Raw genomic sequence first — 21,332 nt, 5'->3', positions numbered from 1 at the left:
CAGGGATTTGATGTGGTGGTCCTTCATCCACACATTGATTGACCTAGCTGTGTGGCATGGCGCATTGTCCTGCTGGAAAAACCAGTCCTCAGAGTTGGGGAACATTGCCTGAGCAGAAGGAATCAACTGTTTATCCAGGATAACCTTGTATGCGGCTTGATTCATGCGTCCTTCACAAAGATTAACCTGCCCAATTCCAGCCTTGCTGAAGCATCCCCAGATCATCACCGATCCTCCACCAAATTTCATAGTGGGTGCAAGACACTGTGGCTTGTACGCCTCTCCAGGTCTCCATCTAACCATTAGACCAGGGTTCCCCAACTACAGTCCTCAAGGGCCACCAACAGGTCATGTTTTCAGGATTTCCTTAGTATTGCCCAGGTGATAATTGCATCACCTGTACAAATCAAGGGAAATCCTGAAAACATGAACTGTTGGTGGCCCTTGAGGACTGGAGTTGGGGAACCCTGCATTAGACGACCAGGTGTTGGGCAAAGCTGAAAATTAGACTCATCAGAGAAGATTACCTTACTCCAGTCCTCTATGGTTCAATCCTTATGGTCTTTGGCAAACTTCAGCCTGGCTCTCCTTTGTTTCTCATTGATGAAAGGTTTTTTTCTAGCTTTACATGACTTGAACCCTGCCTCTAGGAGCCTGTTATGAACTGTTCTTGCCGTGCACTTCACCCCAGCTGCCATTACTTTTGTAGGTCACTTGATGTCATCCTGCACTTGCTGAATGACATTCAAATAATATGCCGGTCATCCCGGTCAGTGGAGAGTCTATGAAGGCGGATTCACCGCCGAAAAGCTTTGTGAGGACATAATAACCAAGTAAAGAAGTTTCTTTTCCATCCAAAACAAGTGTCTCTATTGGTCTGAGCGCCTTAATCAGCCGTACTTCTCTTTCCATGCATTTTACACCCTTCTGGGTGAGTGGCTTGGTGCAGCATGGACCCAGCAGACTTCCAACCATCCTGCAAGACCTGAAAGACGGAGGACCAGTGGTGACATCAGCATCACGTGACGCCCCTTGTGCCCGGCTAACCTCTGAACCTGGAAGCCAGGACGACGAATGGTGCACGATAAGCACAGCAGGCTCTGCAAACGTTGTTATTCCGGCAGCATAACCATGGCAGGTTAGAGTACTTTGTTCCTAACCTCCGCTAGTTTACCACCGGGTATCACACCAGGAGCGCCCCCTCCTCTCTCCTATAATGTCTGCTGCTTGACCTTGTTGTAATGGACTGCCGTCTTAGAAATTTTAAGGATGGAGGCAACATGATGCTCACTGTATCCCTCTGCTAGTAAAGACAGAATTGAGCCCTTCTTTTCCTCACTCAAGACTTTTCTTTTCAACTCCTTTGGCATGGTTAAAAGTTATTTTTTCATTCCTATTACTTTTGGGATATTACTAGCACTTGTTTTGCCATCCAGCTTGTCCTATTGCAAGAGGATTGTGAACACCACAGCAGGGTTTTTTATACTTTCCTTCGTTAAATAAGATTTGGTTCAGGTGATCACCTAATCAGAAGCACATTAAGTAGAATGAGGTGTACTCTGGTTGGAATGCAACTGACACTGGAATGGAATGGCTGTCACACATGGAGAGAAGCTGATTTTTATAAAACTGTGCAGTGGTCTCTTAATTTTTGTCAGAGCTGTATATATATCAATTTATTAAGACAACCGGCTTCGGCAGAAACTCCCCCCCCCACTGTCATGTCTGTATATTATATAATTTATTTTCTCAGTTTTAATTGCTATATAAAACAAAATAGGATCAAATAAAGAGAGGAAATGAAAGTGGAATAGGACAATTTTATTTGTGCATTTTGTATGTTTTGTGTTTGTCCTAAAAGTAGGATGCGCAGCCTGACAATTATTTTACCTGTTCCACATTGTAGCCATGTTTTTCTTTTGCTACTGCAATGTATTCATCCACTGCATTAAATAAAAAAAAAAAAAAAAAGAGGGAAGAAGCATTTTTAGAGATAATCTTATAAACGGTCTACTTTAACATTTACAGATCAATCGCAAGAATACGAAAAAGTGTGAAAGTCTTTATTGAGGCAGATGGATCCACAGACACACTGGCTTTGTGAAAGACAATTACTGCAAATTTAAAATGTTGTGTGCACATACCCTTAAAGTTACAGTCATGGCTGAAAGTGTTGGCACCAGTGAAATTGTTCCAGACAATTATTGCAATTACATGTTTATTTCCTTTGTATGCATTGGGATAAAAAAAAAAAAATTAAAGAGAGAAAGCAGCCAAATTAAACATAATTTCACACAAAACCCCCGAAATGGTCCAGACAAAATTGTTGGCATCCTCAGCTTAAATATTTAGTCACACACAGTTGGTATAAATATCTACAATCAATGGCTTCCTATAACCATAAAACGCTTCTTACACCTCTCAACTGGAATTTTGGAGCACTCTTCTTTTGCAAACTTCTCCAGGTCTCTCATAGGTGATGGCGCCTTCTCCCAACACCAATTGTCAGATCTCTCCACAGGTGTTCAATGGGATTTAAATTCGGACTCACTGACGGCCCATCCAGAACTCTCCAGCGATTTGTTTCCATCCATTTCTGCATGCTTCTTGAAGTATGTTTGGGGTCATTGTCCTGCTGGAAAAACCATGACCTAGGATGCAAACCCAGCTTTCTGATACTGGGCACTACATTGCAAACCAAAATTCTTTGGTAATCTTCATATTTCGAAATGGCTTGTACACAGTCATGATACCAAGTGCCAGAAGCAGCAAAAAGAACACAGACTGTAGGTACGGTGTTCTTTTTATTGTAGGCCTCATTCCATTTTTTGGTAAACAGAATCATGTGCGTTACAAAAAAGCTCTATCTTGGTGTCATCTGTCCACAAGAGGCTTCCCCAGAAGGCTTTTGGCACACTGCAGTCTAGCTTTTTTATGTCTGGGTGTCAGCAGTAGGGTCCTCCTGACATAACGTTTCATTTCATTCAAATGTCGACTGATAGTTCGCGCTGACACTGATGCACCCTGAGCCTGCAGAACAGCTTGAAATTCTTTGGAACTTGATTGGGACTGCTTATCCACCATCTGGACTATCCTGTGTTGCAACCTTTCATCAGTTTTTGTCTGCCGTCCACATCCAGGGAGATTAGCTACAGTGGACATAAATCTCCTTTTACAACATGCATTTTAATATTGAATCCTTAAAAAACACCTAACCAAGTGTAAAAAAGTATATAAACCAATTGATACACAAACAATATTAGACCAATGAACCTGCCTGCCAAGACCCTACAATAAACCTATTCTTACTCCTTCCTTGCTGTGGAGGTTGGCACCCTAAGAAACGATTGTTTGGCGCCCCCACGCAATGTGGACTGTCCCTCCCTTCCCTGATAAAGTCCTATCAATATAGGTGGGAAAACAATAGAGTGAAGAGAAGAAATGAAAAGGATAGATCCTTATAAAACTAAGTATAGCACGGGCTGCTCTATGGGTCTGACAGCACAAGAGCAAAAAAAAATCAAAACTGTCCAAAACACCATGCAAAAGAATAAATAACCACAGTCTGCCCGCACAACGGCTATGTGGCAGATCCTCATGCAGCGGCTCTACACAATAGCACAAATAGAGATCATTTCTCATGAAAAAGCAATATCGAACAGATGATGAAAATTAGCACGAGATGCGGATACCCCAATTTGGCTCTATGGCAAATCCTCATGAAGCAGCTCAAGCAATGACATTGAAGCACAAAATAGAAACTATTTCTCATGAGACAACATTGTCAAACAAACGGTAAAAACGTAGCATGAGTTGAGGACACCCCGACGCGTTTCATCGGGAGGACAAGATAGCATAGATGCCGGATGCCATGATGATGCTTTACCATTTGTTTGACAATGTTGTCTCATGAGAAATAGTTTCTATTTTGTGCTTCAGTGTCATTGCTTTGAGCTGCTGCATGACGATTTGCCATAGAGCCATATTGGGGTATCCGCAACTCGTGCTAATTTTCACCATCTGTTCGATATTGCTTTTTCATGAGAAATGATCTCTATTTGTGCTATAATGCTATTGCGTAGAGCCGCTGCATGAGGATCTGCCACATAGCCATTGCGCGGGCAGACTGTGGTTTATTCTTTTGCATGCTGTTTTGGACAGTTTTGATTTTTTTGCTCTTGTGCTGCCAGACCCATAGAGCGGCCTGTGCTATATTTAGTTTTATAAGGATCTATCCTTTTCATTTCTTCTCTTCACTATATTGTTTTCCCACCTATATTGATAGGACTTTATCAGGGAAGGGAGGGACAGTCCACATTGCGTGGGGGCGCCAAACAATCGTTTCTTAGGGTGCCAACCTCCACAGCAAGGAAGGAGTAAGAATAGGTTTATTGTAGGGTCTTGGCAGCAGGTTCATTGGTCTAATATTGTTTGTGTATCAATTGGTTTATGCGATATTTAATACACTGGGTTAGGTGTTTTTTAAGGATTCAATATTAAAATTTATGTTTTAAAAGGAGATTTATGTCCACTGTAGGATTATACTTTCCTTGGAATATATTGCTTAAAGTGAGATTAGCTACAGTGCCATGGGTTGTAAACTTCTTGATTATGTTGCGCACCGTGGATGAAGGAACATGAAGATCTATGGGGATGGACTTGTAACCTTGTGATTGTTGATATTTTTCAACAATTGTGGTCAAGTCCTCAGACAGTTCTCTTCTCCTCTTTCTGTTCTCCAACCTTAGTTCGGCACACACAGACACACAATGCAAAGATCGAGTCAACTTCTCCATTTTTTATCTGGTTTCAGTGTGATTTTCATATTTCCCACACCTGTTACTTGCCACAGGTGAGCTTGAACGAGCATCACATGCTTGAAACAAAGTTGTTTATCAACAATTTTGGAAAGGTGTCAACAATTTTGTCAGACACATTTTTGGGGTTTTGTGTGAAATGATGTCCAATTTGTCTCTTTTTTTTGTTGAAATTGCAATCATTTTCTGGGAGAAATACTTCATTTTCTGGAACAATTTCAAGGTTGCCAACACTTTCGGCCATTGCTGTATGTGCACACGATGTCTTTTTGGGCAAACCGAAAATAAACTTTTCAAATCCTCCTAAAAAAAAACAAACAACCTCAGTGAAAACACTCTGTGTGCACATAGCCAGTTTCTGCTCCAAAGTTGCCTATAAAAACAGAGCCTAAAATGCACTCGTCTCTTAAGTTTTGCCCCATTTTGCTTACACGTTGTGACCTCGGGAGCTCATGATGCAAAAAATAAGTAAACATGGTATATACCCAACATGATCAGCAACCTAAGTGATCCGATACTTACACTTCAGATCGGATATATTGTGGTAGGGAGACCACACCAGCATTCCTCCATTATCCTTATCTGTGTATTTGGTAGCACCTTAAATATAAAGGGCAAAGTCAGAGACAAACACCGGCCTCGACTAAGAGGATTATTAGTAAAGTAATTGGTTATGCAAATGTCAGCAATTAATAGAAAGCATAGCTGTCATCCGTCCAAACAGTCGGGTCCGGGCTAAAGTAACATCTGATAAACAGTGCATAAAATGTGCCATCCCATAGCATTAACTAGAGGTCATAGGTGTTCGCTACCGCTGGACTCGTGGCTACATGACCGGCCACTAGTTTTGTGTGAAATTTGGCATTTAGGAAGTTATTTACGCGTTCTAACTCATTTTTGTGGTATGATGAACCCTGTAAGGAAAAAAAAAAAAAAAATACAAAGCAGGCATCAAATGGGAAACTTCAGCTGCAGATTCAAGAACGGCCAGGAGAGCAGGTACAGGACGACACTTCTTTGTATACCACTATCCAGCACAGGGTCACAAAGTGTGAGGAGAGGCACTGTGGTCAGGAAGACACAAGTCTGTGCCAGTGATGGGCAAAAAGCCTGGGGAGGACAGAGTGAGAGAGACAGCACTGGCTGTGGGAGCAGATGGATAAAAAGCCCTTCCCTGCAGGGCGCGTATGGGTCGTTAATGTGACTATAGTTGGGGAAAGGTGAGCCGGTGTGGTGGGCTGTCATGCAGGGAGAGATCACCAGGATCTTCTGTGACCTATTACTTTCTGCTTATCTATGTCCTGAGTCAATAGTACTGGCCAAAGCATCACGTCACCAATGGTGCTCTGCAACTTTGTCACCCAAGGTATCCGTTGCTCTCTACTGATTCTGTAGGGAAACTACAAATCCCAGCATTCCCTGACAGCTGCAGACCTTCAGTACATTCTGGGTAGACATTTGATGCTGCACTTTACAATTTGTTTAGCACTGCTGTAGACGTATATTGTGCTGCGTATTAGTGTTTAGCGCTGTTGTGGAGGTATGTTGTGCTGCGTATTAGTGTTTAGCGCTGTTGTGAAGGTATGTTGCGCTGCGTATTAGTGTTTAGCGTCACTGTGAAGGCATGTTGTGCTGTTTATTAGTGTTTAGCGCCGCTGTGGAGGTATGATGTGCTGCGTATTAGTGTTTAGTTCCACTGTGGAGGTATGCTGTGCTGCGTATTAAGTGTTTAGCGTCACTGTGAAGGCATGTTGTGCTGTTTATTAGTGTTTAGCCCCGCTGTGGAGGTATGATGTGCTGCGTATTAGTGTTTAGTTCCACTGTGGAGGTATGTTGTGCTGCATATTAGTGTTTAGCGCCACTGTGGAGGTATGCTGTGCTGCGTATTAGTGTTTAGTTCCACTGTGGAGGTATGCTGTGCTGCGTATTAGTGTTTAGTTCCACTGTGAAGACATGTTGTGCTGCGTATTAGTGTTTAGTTCCACTGTGGAGGTATGTTGCGCTGCGTATTAGTGTTTAGTTCCACTGTGAAGACATGTTGTGCTGCGTATTAGTGTTTAGTTCCACTGTGGAGGTATGCTGTGCTGCGTATTAGTGTTTAGTTCCACTGTGAAGACATGTTGTGCTGCGTATTAGTGTTTAGCGCCACTGTGGAGGTATGCTGTGCTGCGTATTAGTGTTTAGTTCCACTGTGAAGACATAGTGTGCTGCGTATTAATGTTTAGCGCTGTTGTGGAGGTATGTTGTGCTGCGTATTAGTGTTTAGCGCCACTGTGGAGGTATGCTGTGCTGCGTATTAGTGTTTAGTTCCACTGTGGAGGTATGTTGCGCTGCGTATTAGTGTTTAGCGTCACTGTGAAGACATGTTGTGCTGCGTATTAGTGTTTAGCGCTGCTGTGGAGGTATGTTGCGCTGCGTATTAGTGTTTAGTTCCACTGTGGAGGTATGCTGTGCTGCGTATTAGTGTTTAGCGTCACTGTGAAGGCATGTTGTGCTGCGTATTAGTGTTTAGCGCTGCTGTGGAAGTATGTTGCGCTGCGTATTAGTGTTTAGCGCCACTGTGAAGGTATGATGTGCTGTGTATTAGTGTTTAGCATCACTGTGAAGGCATGTTGTGCTGCTATTAGTGTTTAGTGCTGTTGTGGAGGTATGTTGTGCTGTGTATTAGTGTTTAGCGCCGCTGTGAAGGTAAGATGTGCTGTGTATTAGTGTTTAGCGCCACTGTAGAGGTATGTTGTGCTGCGTATTAGTGTTTAGCGCTGTTGTGGAGGTATGTTGTGCTGCGTATTAGTGTTTAGCGCCGCTGTAGAGGTATGTTGTGCTGCGTATTAGTGTTTAGCACCACTGTGGAGGTATGTTGTGCTGCGTATTAATGTTTAGCACCACTGTGGAGGTATGTTGTGCTGCGTATTAGTGTTTAGCACCACTGTGGAGGTATGTTGTGCTGCGTATTAGTGTTTAGCGCCTCTGTAAAGGTAAGATGTGCTGTGTATTGTGTTTAGCACTGTTGTGGAGGTATGTTGTGCTGCGTATTAATGTTTAGCGCCACTGTGCAGGTATGTTGTGCTTTGTATTAGTGTTTAGCGACTCTGTAAAGGTATGTTGTGCTGTGTATTAGTGTTTAGCGCCGCTGTGAAGGTAAGATTTGCTGTGTATTAGTGTTTAGCGCTGTTGTGGAGGTATGTTGTGCTGCGTATTAGTGTCTGGCGCCTCTGTAAAGGTATGTTGTGCTGTGTATTAGTGTTTAGCGCCGCTGTGAAGGTAAGATTTGCTGTGTATTAGTGTTTAGCGTTGTTGTGGAGGTATGTTGTGCTGCGTATTAGTGTTTAGCGCCGCTGTAGAGGTATGTTGTGCTGCGTATTAGTGTTTAGCACCACTGTGGAGGTATGTTGTGCTGCGTATTAATGTTTAGCACTGTTGTGGAGGTATGTTGTGCTGCGTATTAGTGTTTAGCACCACTGTGGAGGTATGTTGTGCTGCGTATTAGTGTTTAGCACCTCTGTAAAGGTAAGATGTGCTGTGTATTGTGTTTAGCACTGTTGTGGAGGTATGTTGTGCTGCGTATTAATGTTTAGCGCCACTGTGCAGGTAGGTTGTGCTTTGTATTAGTGTTTAGCGACTCTGTAAAGGTATGTTGTGCTGCGTATTAATGTTTAGCGCCACTGTGGAGGTATGTTGTGCTGCGTATTAGTGTTTAGCGCCACTGTGGAGGTATGTTGTGCTGCATATTAGTGTTTAGCGCCACTGAGAAGGTATGTTGTGCTGCGTATTAGTGTTTAGCGCCACTGTGGAGGTATGTTGTGCTGCATATTACTGTTTTACGCCACTGTGGAGGTATGTTGTGCTTTGTATTAGTGTCTGGCGCTTCTGTAAAGGTATGTTGTGCTGCGTATTAGTGTTTAGCGCCACTGTGGAGGTATGTTGTGCTGCATATTACTGTTTTACGCCACTGTGGAGGTATGTTGTGCTTTGTATTAGTGTCTGGCGCCTCTGTAAAGGTATGTTGTGCTGTGTATTAGTGTTTAGCGCCGCTGTGAAGGTAAGATTTGCTGTGTAATAGTGTTTAGCGTTGTTGTGGAGGTATGTTGTGCTGCGTATTAGTGTTTAGCGCCACTGTGGAGGTATGTTGTGCTGCATATTACTGTTTTACGCCACTGTGGAGGTATGTTGTGCTTTGTATTAGTGTCTGGCGCCTCTGTAAAGGTATGTTGTGCTGCGTATTAGTGTTTAGCGCCACTGTGGAGGTATGTTGTGCTGCATATTACTGTTTTACGCCACTGTGGAGGTATGTTGTGCTTTGTATTAGTGTCTGGCGCCTCTGTAAAGGTATGTTGTGCTGTGTATTAGTGTTTAGCGCCGCTGTGAAGGTAAGATTTGCTGTGTAATAGTGTTTAGCGTTGTTGTGGAGGTATGTTGTGCTGCGTATTAGTGTTTAGCGCCACTGTGGAGGTATGTTGTGCTGCATATTACTGTTTTACGCCACTGTGGAGGTATGTTGTGCTTTGTATTAGTGTCTGGCGCCTCTGTAAAGGTATGTTGTGCTGCGTATTAGTGTTTAGCGCCACTGTGGAGGTATGTTGTGCTGCATATTACTGTTTTACGCCACTGTGGAGGTATGTTGTGCTTTGTATTAGTGTCTGGCGCCTCTGTAAAGGTATGTTGTGCTGCGTATTAGTGTTTAGCTCCACTGTGGAGGTATGTTGTGCTGCATATTAGTGTTTTACGCCACTGTGGAGGTATGTTGTGCTGCATATTAGTGTTTTACGCCACTGTGGAGGTGTGTTGTGCTTTGTATTAGTGTCTGGCGCCTCTGTAAAGGTATGTTGTGCTGTGTATTAGTGTTTAGCGCCGCTGTGAAGGTAAGATTTGCTGTGTATTAGTGTTTAGCGTTGTTGTGGAGGTATGTTGTGCTGCGTATTCGTGTTTAGCGCCGCTGTAGAGGTATGTTGTGATGCGTATTAGTGTTTAGCGCCACTGTGAAGGTATGTTGTGCTGTATATTAGTGTTTAGCGCTGCTGTGGAGGTATGATGTGCTGTATATTAGTGTTCGGCACTGATGTGGAGGAATGCTGTGCTACATATTAATGTTTAGTAACCCTGTGGAGGTATGCTCTGCAGCATTTTAATGTTTCGCTCCCCTGTGGACATATGTTGTGCCGCATATTAGTGTTATCACTATTGTAGAGGCAAGTTCTGTGTCACTATGGCATTGGCTAAGTAATAAAGGCATGCTGTGCTGTGTTGCAGTGAAGGTATGTTGGGTGGTGCTGAGCAGTCTTATATGTTCTGCATGACTGTACACAACTCTTACTAGAGACTGTATTAGGCTCTGTTCACATCACAATTGGCATATATGCTAGGAAAAACTCCTAGTCCATGTGCCAAATATATTCGTAGTGCTTCATTCACTCAGAGCGTTTCCTTTTTACCCTTAGTATTTGCCATCATATTTGTTTTTTGCTGTATGAAAAAGCAGAGTAGACAATTTCAGAAAAACAAAAATACAGTAAACAAAAAAAGAGCCTATGTGTGACGTAGCCCCCCTGTAGGCATATACAGCGAGATGCTTCACAGCTGTAAGTTCGGAGAGTCACTCAATTCCTCCGACATGATGTGAACAGAGCCTAATGACATAGTCAGAAAATTAACACCCATTAATGGGTGCCAACAGCATGAAAAAAACAGCGTTGACCAAAACTATTATTATCTATTTTGTTTCTTAATAAGTGCTCGGACCAATTATTTTTGTCTGTGCTTTGAGAGGGTCATTTTTGTCATATAACTTACACTGTGATCCTTATGAATTTCAATTGAGTGTCTTAATCAAAAGGGCCGACCCCTATAAAGATATTACAAAATGAATCAGCAAAGAATTTGACCTATCTTGACCACAAAAAAAAGGTTCACGTAAAAGAAAGAATTTCTACCCAAATGTAATTTTTTTCATTAGTATCTTTCACATTTTTTTTTATGTTGAACTGGACACACAATGCAATAGCGGCTACAGGGTTGAATACAACATATTTTTTGCAATTTTCCCTCTCCATTGCAGAGATATTAGCAATCAAAGTATTTGACACCTAATGAGTTAACTTTTTTTTAAGCCCAAGGGGTTGTTTTTGGACAGTTTTCACTGGGGGCGTGTACTTTTCTCCCTGTATGATGCTGACAAATCATAAGCAGGCAGCAATACTCAAAAGGAAATAAGACCATGCCCCCACCATAGCTTAGAGCAAATTTCTCAGCGTGTGAGACAGATAATGACAGCTAGTTCTGATCTAACCACCTGAATCAATGTGGGGGGAGGGGCAGTGCAGCTGAGTTTAGCTGTGTCACATTGCATTATCAGCTCTCCTGATAACGGAATTTGTCAGTAATCATAGTACTATCCATTATGCTTTAGCAACTTTTATTCGCTCTGCAGTTAGATCAGCCTGTCATTTATCTCTCGCACATGAGCAACCTACCTGTTCTGGACTACTCCTGTGTGAGATGTAATGAGACCCTGCTCTGCTCTCACTATAGAGCAATTAATAGAAGTAATGGACGAACCCCATGGATATGCGAGTCCAGCTGAACATCTAAAAAAAAGTTTAGTTTGGGTACCTAAACGGTAACAAAACCCGATTCAGATGAATGGGGGGCCCGCACATCAGTTGTTTGCCCTGCTGTCATCTAAGTGACAGTGTGGCAAACTCAGTAACTGATCATTACTGCCGGTCAGAGAGTTGCAGTTCCCATGCGAGCCAGCAGCTGTGACTGGTGGTAAAAAGGTTACCGCCGGTCACAGGCATCAGCTAACGAGAAAGTACTATTGTCATCAGCGAATGCCTGCTGTCGCTGATAACAGCAAGAGCAGGCGCCCCTAATGGGAGTATTCATCAGCCGTTGCCTGTGCTATAAATGTTTAAAGAAAAAACAATTATGATACGCCTCTTCTATTTTTGATAACCAGCGCAAGCAAAATAGACAGCTGCGGGCTGCAACCCTCAGCTGTCACATGTCGGTTTATGAAGAATAGAGGGGTCCTACAAGTTTTTTTAAATTAAGTAAATTAAGAAAAAATAATTGAATGAGGTCCCTCCCATTTTTTGCCAACCAGCCAGGCTAAAGCAGACAGTTGTGGGCTTATATTCTGAGACTGGTATGGGGCCATTGATATTGGCCCCCCAGCCTGAAAATATCAGCACACAACCACCCCAGAAAAGACACATCTATTAGATGCTCCAGTTCTGGCGCTTTGCCCGGATCTTCCCACTTGCCCTGGTGCGGTGGCAAGTGGGATCATATTTGTGGGGTTGAAACACGCAGTGAGCAGTACAATAAGTGAGGTCACCAGGGTTTATCAGCTATGAACGCCAGAGACCTTTCTCATGGGAGCTGAGTGCTACACACTGCAGGAGCGTGATTACGCTCCTGTATCAATGTGAGTTGGCAGGCGTGGATAGCGGTTGCATCACTGATGTGACCTCTATCCAAATCATCGGATCTTCGTAGGACAGAGATGGATTATATTCACGTTGGACAGGGAAGGGATAGAAGGGATATGGTTGTTCATTATTTTTCTTCATTTACAGTGGACAAAGGCATCGGTGGATTAGACTAAAGGTGAGTATAACTGTGCTTTTTTCAATTTTATTTAAAATAAAGGAGTTTGTCATTATTTCAATTAAAGCATTTTATTGTGGCTGTGTTTTTTTTTTTTTTTTACAATCTAACTTATAGATGCCTCTCCTCTGGGCTTGATGTCATCAGCTATAAAACAGATGATATCCTCTAAGGCTATGTGCACACGTTGCGGATTCTGCTGCGGGTTTTTCCCGCACAGAAACGCAGGTAAAACCGCAGGTAAAGTGACCTGCGGTTTTCCTGCGTTTTGGTCTGCAGTTTTGCCCTGCGGTTTCACACCTCTACTATGTTAAAGGTGTGAATCCGCTGCGGAAACCGCCCAAACAATTGACATGCTGCGGTTTGTAAACCGCAGCAAAACCGCGCGGAAAAAAACGCAGCGTGAGCACAGCGTTTTCGAAAACCCATAGGCTTTCATTGTACTGTACCATGTCAGCGGAACTGCTGCGTTTCCGCAGGGCCAAAACCGCTGCGGAAACGCAGCAGAATCCGCAACGTGTGCACATAGCCTAATAGATGCGCCTTTTCTGGGGCAGCTGCGTACTGCTATTTTTAAGGCTGGGGGAGGCAATATCTAGGGCCCCATACCAGTCTGAGAATACCAGCCCAGGGTCCCTGCTTTAGCCTGGCTGTTTGTCAAAACCAGGGGGGGGGGGGGGGGGGGGGGGAGGGGATGACCCCACGCCGTTTTTTTTTGTTTTTTTAAAACTGATTATTTAAAATAGAAAACGCAGCCTGGTTGACAACTGAGGGTTGCAGCCCACAGCTGTTGGGTTTGCATGCGCTGGTTATCAAAAATAGAAAAGGCCCCACGTAATTTTTTTTAAAGGGATTGTGCAGAGTAACCTACAGACAGTGTCAGGTCGGCGATGTTATACATACTGATTAAAATGATACCTTGGTTGATGAAATCCGTGTTATGGTTGTTCTTTAATTTTTATTTTCAGTTCTTAGTTAATGATATGATTGTGCATATTCAAACTAGGGGGTAGGTAAGTGAGGGATCTGTGACCTGTCAGCAGTCTGCATTATGAATATCTAATCAGAGCACCACATGCAGACCCCACTCCAACCCCCCGAGGCCCGTCCTAGGGCATGAGCATATCATTAACACAAAGCTGGAAATGAAGATTAAAGAACAACCATAAGATGGATTTAATCAACCAAGGTATCATTTTAATCAGTGTAACGGCGCCGACCTGATATTGTGTGTAGGTTACTGTGCACAATCCTGTTGACAAGTTCCCTTTAAATTTATTTATAGCACAGGCTGATGAATAATACCATCAGCGGCGCCTGCTCTCATTATTATCAGCGAAAGCAGGCATAGGCTGATGAGAGTACTACTCCCTCATCAGCTGACGCCTGTGACTGGCGGCAACTTTTCCAACAGTCACAGCTGCTGGCTCAAGCTGTCATCTGACAGGGTGGGAACTGCAGCAGCGAACTTTACTGTTCGGGTTTACCCATCTCTAATTAACAGTTATTACAGACATCTCCGAACAGGCAGTTGGGGGGGGGTCAGTTCAGCAGTGCAGAGTTCGTTAGAAGAGGATAGCTGATAGAAGGATATTTAATGTAACAGCTAAACTCAGGAGTGCTGCTACTCCCCCACACAGGGCCCTAAGGCCTCTTTCACACTTTTACGGATTTTCAACTTTCAAGTTTTTAAAAACTTGAAAAGCTTTAAAACTTTCAAGTTTTACGGATGGCACAGGATCCGTTTTTTGACGGATTCGCAAAATGGGGAAATTTAAAGGACCCGCTGTGGGAGAGAGAGAGAGAGACAGACAGATTTTTTTTCCTCCACCAGAAAGGATTTCAGGGTTAACTTTGTCCCTGACATCCTTTCTCTGGGCATGCGCACTGGAAAATGCGGATCCAACCACAAAAAAAACGTTGCAGGGTCCGTCCAGGCATGCCGACGGATGAAAAAAAATGTGGCGGATCCTCACAAAAACGGATCCAACAGATAACCATCAGTCAGGATCCGCCAGTAATGCAACTCAATGGGGAAAAAAAAACGGATCTGCAAAAAAAAAATTGCGGCTCCATTTTTTTCAAAACCTGGCGGATTTTAACCGATTGTAAAAAACGGAAGTGTGAAAGAGGCCTTAAGGGTATGTTCGCACGGTCAGTAAACAATGAGGGTTGGACGCTGCGTACATCTGCAGCGTCGAACCCGCAGCATCCAGATGTTACAGCATAGTTGATGGATTTCAAGAAATCCCATCTCCACTAAGCGTGCTGAGACGCCTGCAGATCACCCACGGAGACAGAAATACGCCGCGTCTTTCCAGACCGCAGCATGTCAATTTATCTTGCGGAGACATGATAAATATCACCCGTACAAGGTATTGGACACGGTGATTCTGCACGGTTGAATGAACACATGCGGAATTACCTGCGTTAAAAAAACAGCAGCACTTTGGATGCAGCGGACATGTGCTGCGTTCAAAGCGCTGCAGATTCCTGATCGTGGGCACATGCCCTAACTGAACGGTGTGAGTCATCGGTGCTTTATAATCATGCAGGAGATCCAGGCATCCTGTAATTACACCTCACACTGATAAAGCTTCTCTAAAGGGCCTGTTACACATAGCGAGAACGCTAGTGATATCGCTAAAGCGTCACCGATTTTGTGATGTGGTAGCGATATCGCTACATGTGACACTCACCTCCGACCGCCCCCCCCCCCCCCCCCGAGCCATGTACGCGGGCAGAAGATGTCACCCTCGCCGTGTCTGACAGGTATCGACTGCCGAGCATCGCTGTGTTGCTAGTGAGATCTGCCTGTGTGGCAGCTCACTAGCGACCATTTAGCGATGCACCAGTGATCCTGACCGGGTCATATCGTTGTCGGGATCTCGCTGTTGCATCGCTAAATGTAACGGGGCAGTAAGCTATGGAAGGGGAGTGTTCTTCTTTCCTTTATGTGTTGCTGCCTGCTTCTGATTGGTCAGCATCATACAGGGAGAAGAAGCACACTTCGCCAGCAAAAACTGTCTGATAACACAAACAGGCTGAAAAAAACCCATTAACTCATTTGACTGCTAATATCTCTGCAAAGGAGAGGTGAAATAAAAAAAAATAAAAAAATCTGACATAGTGTGTTCAGTTCAACATGGAAAATTTGATTAAAGGTCCTCTTTAAAGAGAGTTCTGCAGTGCACTGTCCCTCCCTTTCTGTGTGAAATCTCCAGAGTCCACCAATGATGAGCTTCAATTCATAAGACCACTAAAAATCAGCCGTAATCTGTCGGGAAATATGCACCAAAAAAGTAGGAGTAATTCACAGTTCCAATAGAAATCAATGTGTAATTTCTAATGCATGGACTTATCGGAGCAGAGCGACCTGCAGGATATTATCTGTTCTCTGCGGGACTTCTAGAAAATGGTTTGCTTTAGGATTGTTGAAAATCCTGCCGACTGAGACAAAATTAGTCTTCTCTTAAAGGAGATTTCTACTTTTAGAAAACTGGACCAAAAATCATTCCTGTAATGTAAAATAACAGATAGCACTGACACCCTTCCCTGAGCGGCTCCCAGCCGCTGTGCTCCGGACTCTGCTTTGGCTGCAGCAGTCATGTTAGCTCAACAACTCACATCACTGCTGCAGCCAATCACTGAGCCCAGCAGCTTGTGCCATCCAAATCTGCCGAGCTCGTCTGTTATTTTACGTTACAGGAATCATTTGGGGACCTTTTCTACGAATGATGAACTCTTTGAAGAGTATCACCTTGGCTTGACCTATTAATCTCATTGCATAAAGCCTTACCGGTACCTGGATACGGATCTTTCAAAACTGAAAAGTTAATTGCATTTCTAAACAAAATACTACTTGTTGTTTTGGTCTCGTGTAAAGGCGACCATACGGGAGATAGACGTTGTCTGAGGATTCATGAGTCTTCAATTCGGAGAAAGCTGCTTCCTAAAGCGGGAGTCACACATAGCAATCTCGCTAGCGAGATCAATGCTGAGTCACAACTTTTGTGACGTATCAGCGATCTCACTAGCGAGATCGCTGTGTGTTACAGCGATCAGCGACCGGCCCCCCTGCCAGTATCGCTGATCGCAGCAAGAAACCTCTGGACATATTTTTGGTCGCTGGTCTCCCGCTGGCCAGCACGCATCGCTGCGTGACAGGTGGGAGACCAGCGATCAGCTGCAAAAAATATTGTTATTCTCACCTTCCGACGTCCCGCGCAGCCATCCTGCCTCTCTCCACGCTCCCGGTCCCAGTGCTCCTTTGTGAGAATGACCGCGAGACGTCGCGCTGCCGCGAGACCGTGACATTCTTGCGGTCATTCTCGCAAAGGATTACTGGGACCGGAGCGTGGAGAGAGGCAGGATGGCTGAACGGGACGTCGGAAGGTGAGAATAACTATATTTTTTATTTTAATTCTATTTTTTTACAGGGATATGGCATCAGCGCTAACGAACACAGCGATGCCGGGCGCTCGGCGTCGCTGTGCTGATCGCTGGTGAAGCTGTCTGCTTGACAGCTCACCAGCGATCACATAGCGACTTACCGGCGATCCTGACACGTTGATATCGTTGTCGGGATCGCTGGTAAGTCGCTATGTGTGACTCCAGCCTAAGTCCTCTGGCAGTGGCTTATCTCCTTTGAAAACAAAAAGAATTGGGCGTTGAAATTCTAACGAATGGATCAGTCTCCCACCACCATCTACAGTACAAGGGGAGAGTCGGAAAGCCCCCCCATCAGAAATGTCCCCCCAAAATCGGCAGGTTATACTGACTTTCATCTAAAGTGCAGATTGCGGAGACTGTGTAACAGGCTTGGGAGGAATATATTCACAAATTTTTATCAGTTCGGAAACACCAAAAAAACTCTCACCAACAAGCCCTAAAACTTTTATCATTTATTAAAATAGTGAGGTGAATAGACCATTATACATAACACATACAGTCTAAATAATTGTGATATAATAAGAAGGCAATTGCCTAAAGGGGGTTTTACACTAAGCGATATCGCTAGCAATATCGCTAAAACGTCACTGGTTTTGTGACGTTATAGCGATATTGCTAGTGATATCGCTATGTGTGATACTTACCAGCGACCGGCTCCCCCGCTGTCCATCGCTGATCGCGCGAGAATGTCCGGCTCCATTTCTTGTCGGGCGCTTCCTGCTGAGACTTCCTGCTGTGACGATGAGCGACGCGTGGAGGCGGGCGGGAGGACGTCAGGATCGCTGTGTGTGAAAGGTGAGTATCGTGCGCTGCGTCGCTGCTGCATCGCTGTGAGATCTTTCTGTATGAAAGCTCACTAGCGATCATTTAGCGATGCACCAGCGATCCTGACCGGGTCGTATCACTGGTCGGATCGCTGGTGCATCGCTAAATGTAAAAGGGCCTTTAGTATCAACGGATGAGACCCCGGGGTGTCAGCTCTGTCAGGCAGATAGGACAGCTGTACTGAGAGATCAGCCTAAAACTAGACGGGGGAGAACTTGTTAATGTTCTCAAGGCAGCTGGGACCACAGCCACCAAGAAAACCACTGGTAACACATTACGATGTAAAGGTTTAATATCCTGCAGTGCCTGCAAGGTCCCCCTGCTCAAGAAGGCACATGTGCAGGCCCGTCTGAAGTTTGCCAATGAACACCTGGATGATACTGTGAGTGATTGGGAGAAGGTGCGGTGGTCGGATGAGACAAAAGTTGAGCTCTTTGGCATTAACTCAACTCGCCGTGTTTGGAGGAAGAGAAATGCTGCCTATGACCCAAAGAACACATCCCCACTGTCAAGCATGGAGGTGGAAACATTATGTTTTGGGGTCGTTTCTCTGCTAAGGGCACAGGACTACTTCACCGCATCAATGGGAGAATGGATGGAGCCATGTACCGTAAAATCCTGAGGGACAACCTCCTTCTCTCCGCCAGGACATTAAAAATGGGTCCTGGCTGGGTCTTCCAGCAACACAATGACCCAAAGCATACAGCCAAGGCAACAAAGGAGTGGATCAAAAAGAAGCACATTAAGGTCATGGAGTGGCCTAGTCAGTCTCCAGACCTTAATCCCATAGAAAACTTATGGAGAGAGTTGAAGCTCCGAGTTGCCAAGTGAAAGCCTCAAAATCTTAATGACTTAGAGATGATCTGCAAAGAGGAGTGGAGCAAAATTCCTCCTGACATGTGCGCAAACCTCATCATCAACTACAAAACACGGCTGACTGCTGTGCTTGCCAACAAGGGTTTTACCACCAAGTATTAAGTATTTTTTTGCCAGAGGGATCAAATACTTATTTCTCACTGCAAAATGCAAATAAATTTAGATAATTTATACAATGTGATTTTCTGGATATTCTATCTCTCAATGTTGAAATTCGCCTACCCTTAAAATTATAGACTGTTCATGTCTGTCAGTGGGCAAACTTACAAAAGGGATCAAATACTTATTTCCTCCGCTGTATGTAATGACACACTGTCCAGGCGGAGGAGAGCAGAGCTGTGACATTACATTCCCTTCTTGCCGCGCTCCTCGGCAGTCGCGCCTCATCAACAGAGCAGAGTGGAAGAGAAGCCGCTGCTCTGTCGACACGTCGCCGGCAGAGGGGACTCTGTGCTGGCGGACATCGGCACCTGACACAACAGGCAGGTAGGTAGCAATTACCAGACAGTCTGTTCTTAGGACCATAGTAAAAAAACAAACAAACCTGATAGGCTAGGTTCAGATTGCGCATAGCGTTGACGGGCTGCGTTAACGGTATAGCATAATGTGATCGCGCTATGCTATACCCTCTAGCGCAGATGAATCATTGGTGCTAGCAGTGACGGCGCCTCAGACGCTGCAGCCCGCGTCCGAGGCTCCGTCACTCAATGACTGCACATCACCAACGCGTGCTGCGCCACATAATGGGGGTCAATGGCAGCGTTAACGGACTACTTAGCGCAATGTGACCCCGGCCACACAGTCCTGGATAACCCCTTTAATCGCATTATCCTTAGTGATAGGTGTTAACGTGTCTCCACAGGGCTTTATTCGCCCTCCCCAGGTCTAGTGATGAGTTTCACCTACTCCCGATTGCGGTTATTTTCTGACGTCCCATCCACATCGCTGCAGACGATCGGCGGCTAACTCTGTCTCCTCGGGCAGCGCTGCTAAGCTCGGCGACTGGCTGCAGCGCTGGTGAGAATAACAGCAGAGGCGGAGACCCAGCGCTGGACCAGGGGAGGGGAAGTAAAGTCCTTTTTTTTTTTTTCTCTCTTTTTCTTCAATGCAGTGGCAAAAGGGTTTCCCGAAACTGCAACACCCTTTCTTTTTTTTTTTTTACTATTGCCCTGAGGCTCCACTCTGGACATGCTGGGAGTAGTAGTTCTGCAACAGCTGTAGAGCTACAACAGAGGAAACATCGCTCTATGGAATCTTATATATGTATGGTCAGATCTTATATATGTATTTTTGGACATTTTATGAATACTTTACAGTTTATATATATATATAATCCATAGAAACGTATAAGGCCACAGCTGTGTGGAGTCGTCGGGCCCCGCTCACACCGCTCCTGCACAGACGCAGGTACCGCACAGCCGTGCCCGCTCTCTGCAGCATCAGCCCTTATATCAGGCCAGTGATGACGTACATCCTGCCCCCCCTATAATCTCCCCCCTATACCGAGGCTACCACCGCCGCCGCCCCGGCCCCACACACAAGATGGCAGACGTACCGGGCTCGTAGTCGGGGATCCGGGCCTGGAAGTCGGCGCCCACCCTCATGCCCACATCTGTGGAGAGAAGAGCAGAGGCTCTAGCGGGTGCTGAGGCCGCACTCACACTCGCACTCCGGGGAGGGGACGGGAGGCTCAGTCACACACACAGATCGAGGCTACCACCGTGCTCGTCGTCGCTGCCGCCGCTCTCCTCGGAGTAGTGGCCATTGGAGGCGCTGGACGGGCTTTTGGTGCCATTAGAGCGGTTCTTGCCTAGAAACTCGATGCTCTTATCCATCATGCCCGGCATGGCTGCGGCTCCCGCCCGGTGTCCGCTGCAGGAGGGGGACTTGTTAATATGGAGGCGCACTCACACGCCGTCTGACTGCTGGTCCTGGTATCACTCCGCTGTCGGGATCGGGGCTCCTGCTCTCGGGGAGGTCACGTGACCGGAGGACTTGGTGGGGGGCTTGGCGGCTGCTGCCTGTGAGGTGGAGGAAGCAGGAGCGGGGTCTGGGCTGAGGGAGGCGATGGCGGGGGCCGCCGGGATTAGCGAGAGGAGGGAGTGGGCGCTGAACTCTTTGACCTGGTGGACGCGGCCGCCGTGAGGTGTCCTGGTGCGGAGTGACACGGCTGCTGGTGACGTGCGCGGCGGGGAGAGGGGACCGGAGACGGCGCAGTGCTGTGTCCTGCGTCACCGCGGAGGGTGTACCGTGCTGCCGCCGTCACAGCATGGCGGGGGCAGCCCCGAGGGGAGAGGGACCCCCCACTGTGATAATGGGGGGCACAGAGACCCCCCCCCCCCCGCTGTGATAATTGGGGGGCACGGAGACCCCCCCCCCCCGCTGTGATAATTGGGGGGCACGGAGACCCCCCCCCCCCGCTGTGATAATTGGGGGGCACGGAGACCCCCCCCCCCCCCGCTGTGATAATTGGGGGGCACGGAGACCCCCCCCCCCCCGCTGTGATAATTGGGGGGCACGGAGACCCCCCCCCCGCTGTGATAATTGGGGGGCACGGAGACCCCCCCCCGCTGTGATAATTGGGGGGCACGGAGACCCCCCCCCCCGCGATAATTGGGGGGCACGGAGACCCCCCCGCTGTGATAATTGGGGGGCACGGAGACCCCCCGCTGTGATAATTGGGGGGCACGGAGACCCCCCGCTGTGATAATTGGGGGGCACGGAGACCCCCCCCCCGCTGTGATAATTGGGGGG

At 46.0% G+C, this 21,332-nt stretch overlaps 1 protein-coding gene across 4 annotated transcripts in view; it reads right to left on the bottom strand.

Moving 5' to 3' along the window:
• The window catches only part of RCOR3 (REST corepressor 3), a 46,559-nt gene extending 25,760 nt beyond the window's left edge, over window positions 1-20,799 (bottom strand). The window contains exons 1-4 of one of the 4 annotated variants that reach the window (XM_073553404.1): window positions 20,281-20,799; window positions 20,134-20,190; window positions 5,340-5,417; window positions 1,891-1,943 (exon numbers count right to left, since the gene is read on the bottom strand). In XM_073553404.1, coding sequence (XP_073409505.1) covers window positions 1,891-1,943; window positions 5,340-5,417; window positions 20,134-20,190; window positions 20,281-20,425 — 333 coding nt within the window. In that variant the 5' untranslated portion in view covers window positions 20,426-20,799. The remainder of the gene's footprint in view (window positions 1-1,890; window positions 1,944-5,339; window positions 5,418-20,133; window positions 20,191-20,280) is intronic. The other 3 variants (XM_073553405.1, XM_073553406.1, XM_073553407.1) reach the window with 3 other exon arrangements.
• Window positions 20,800-21,332: the final 533 nt, after the last annotated feature.

Source organism: Dendrobates tinctorius, unplaced genomic scaffold (assembly GCF_039654945.1).
Source record: "Dendrobates tinctorius isolate UK_male_01 unplaced genomic scaffold, ASM3965494v1 ptg000201l, whole genome shotgun sequence".
Classification (NCBI taxonomy): Eukaryota; Metazoa; Chordata; class Amphibia; order Anura; family Dendrobatidae; genus Dendrobates; species Dendrobates tinctorius.
Note: the sequence above shows the minus strand (reverse complement) of the source record. Positions and strands in the feature narration are given on the sequence as shown.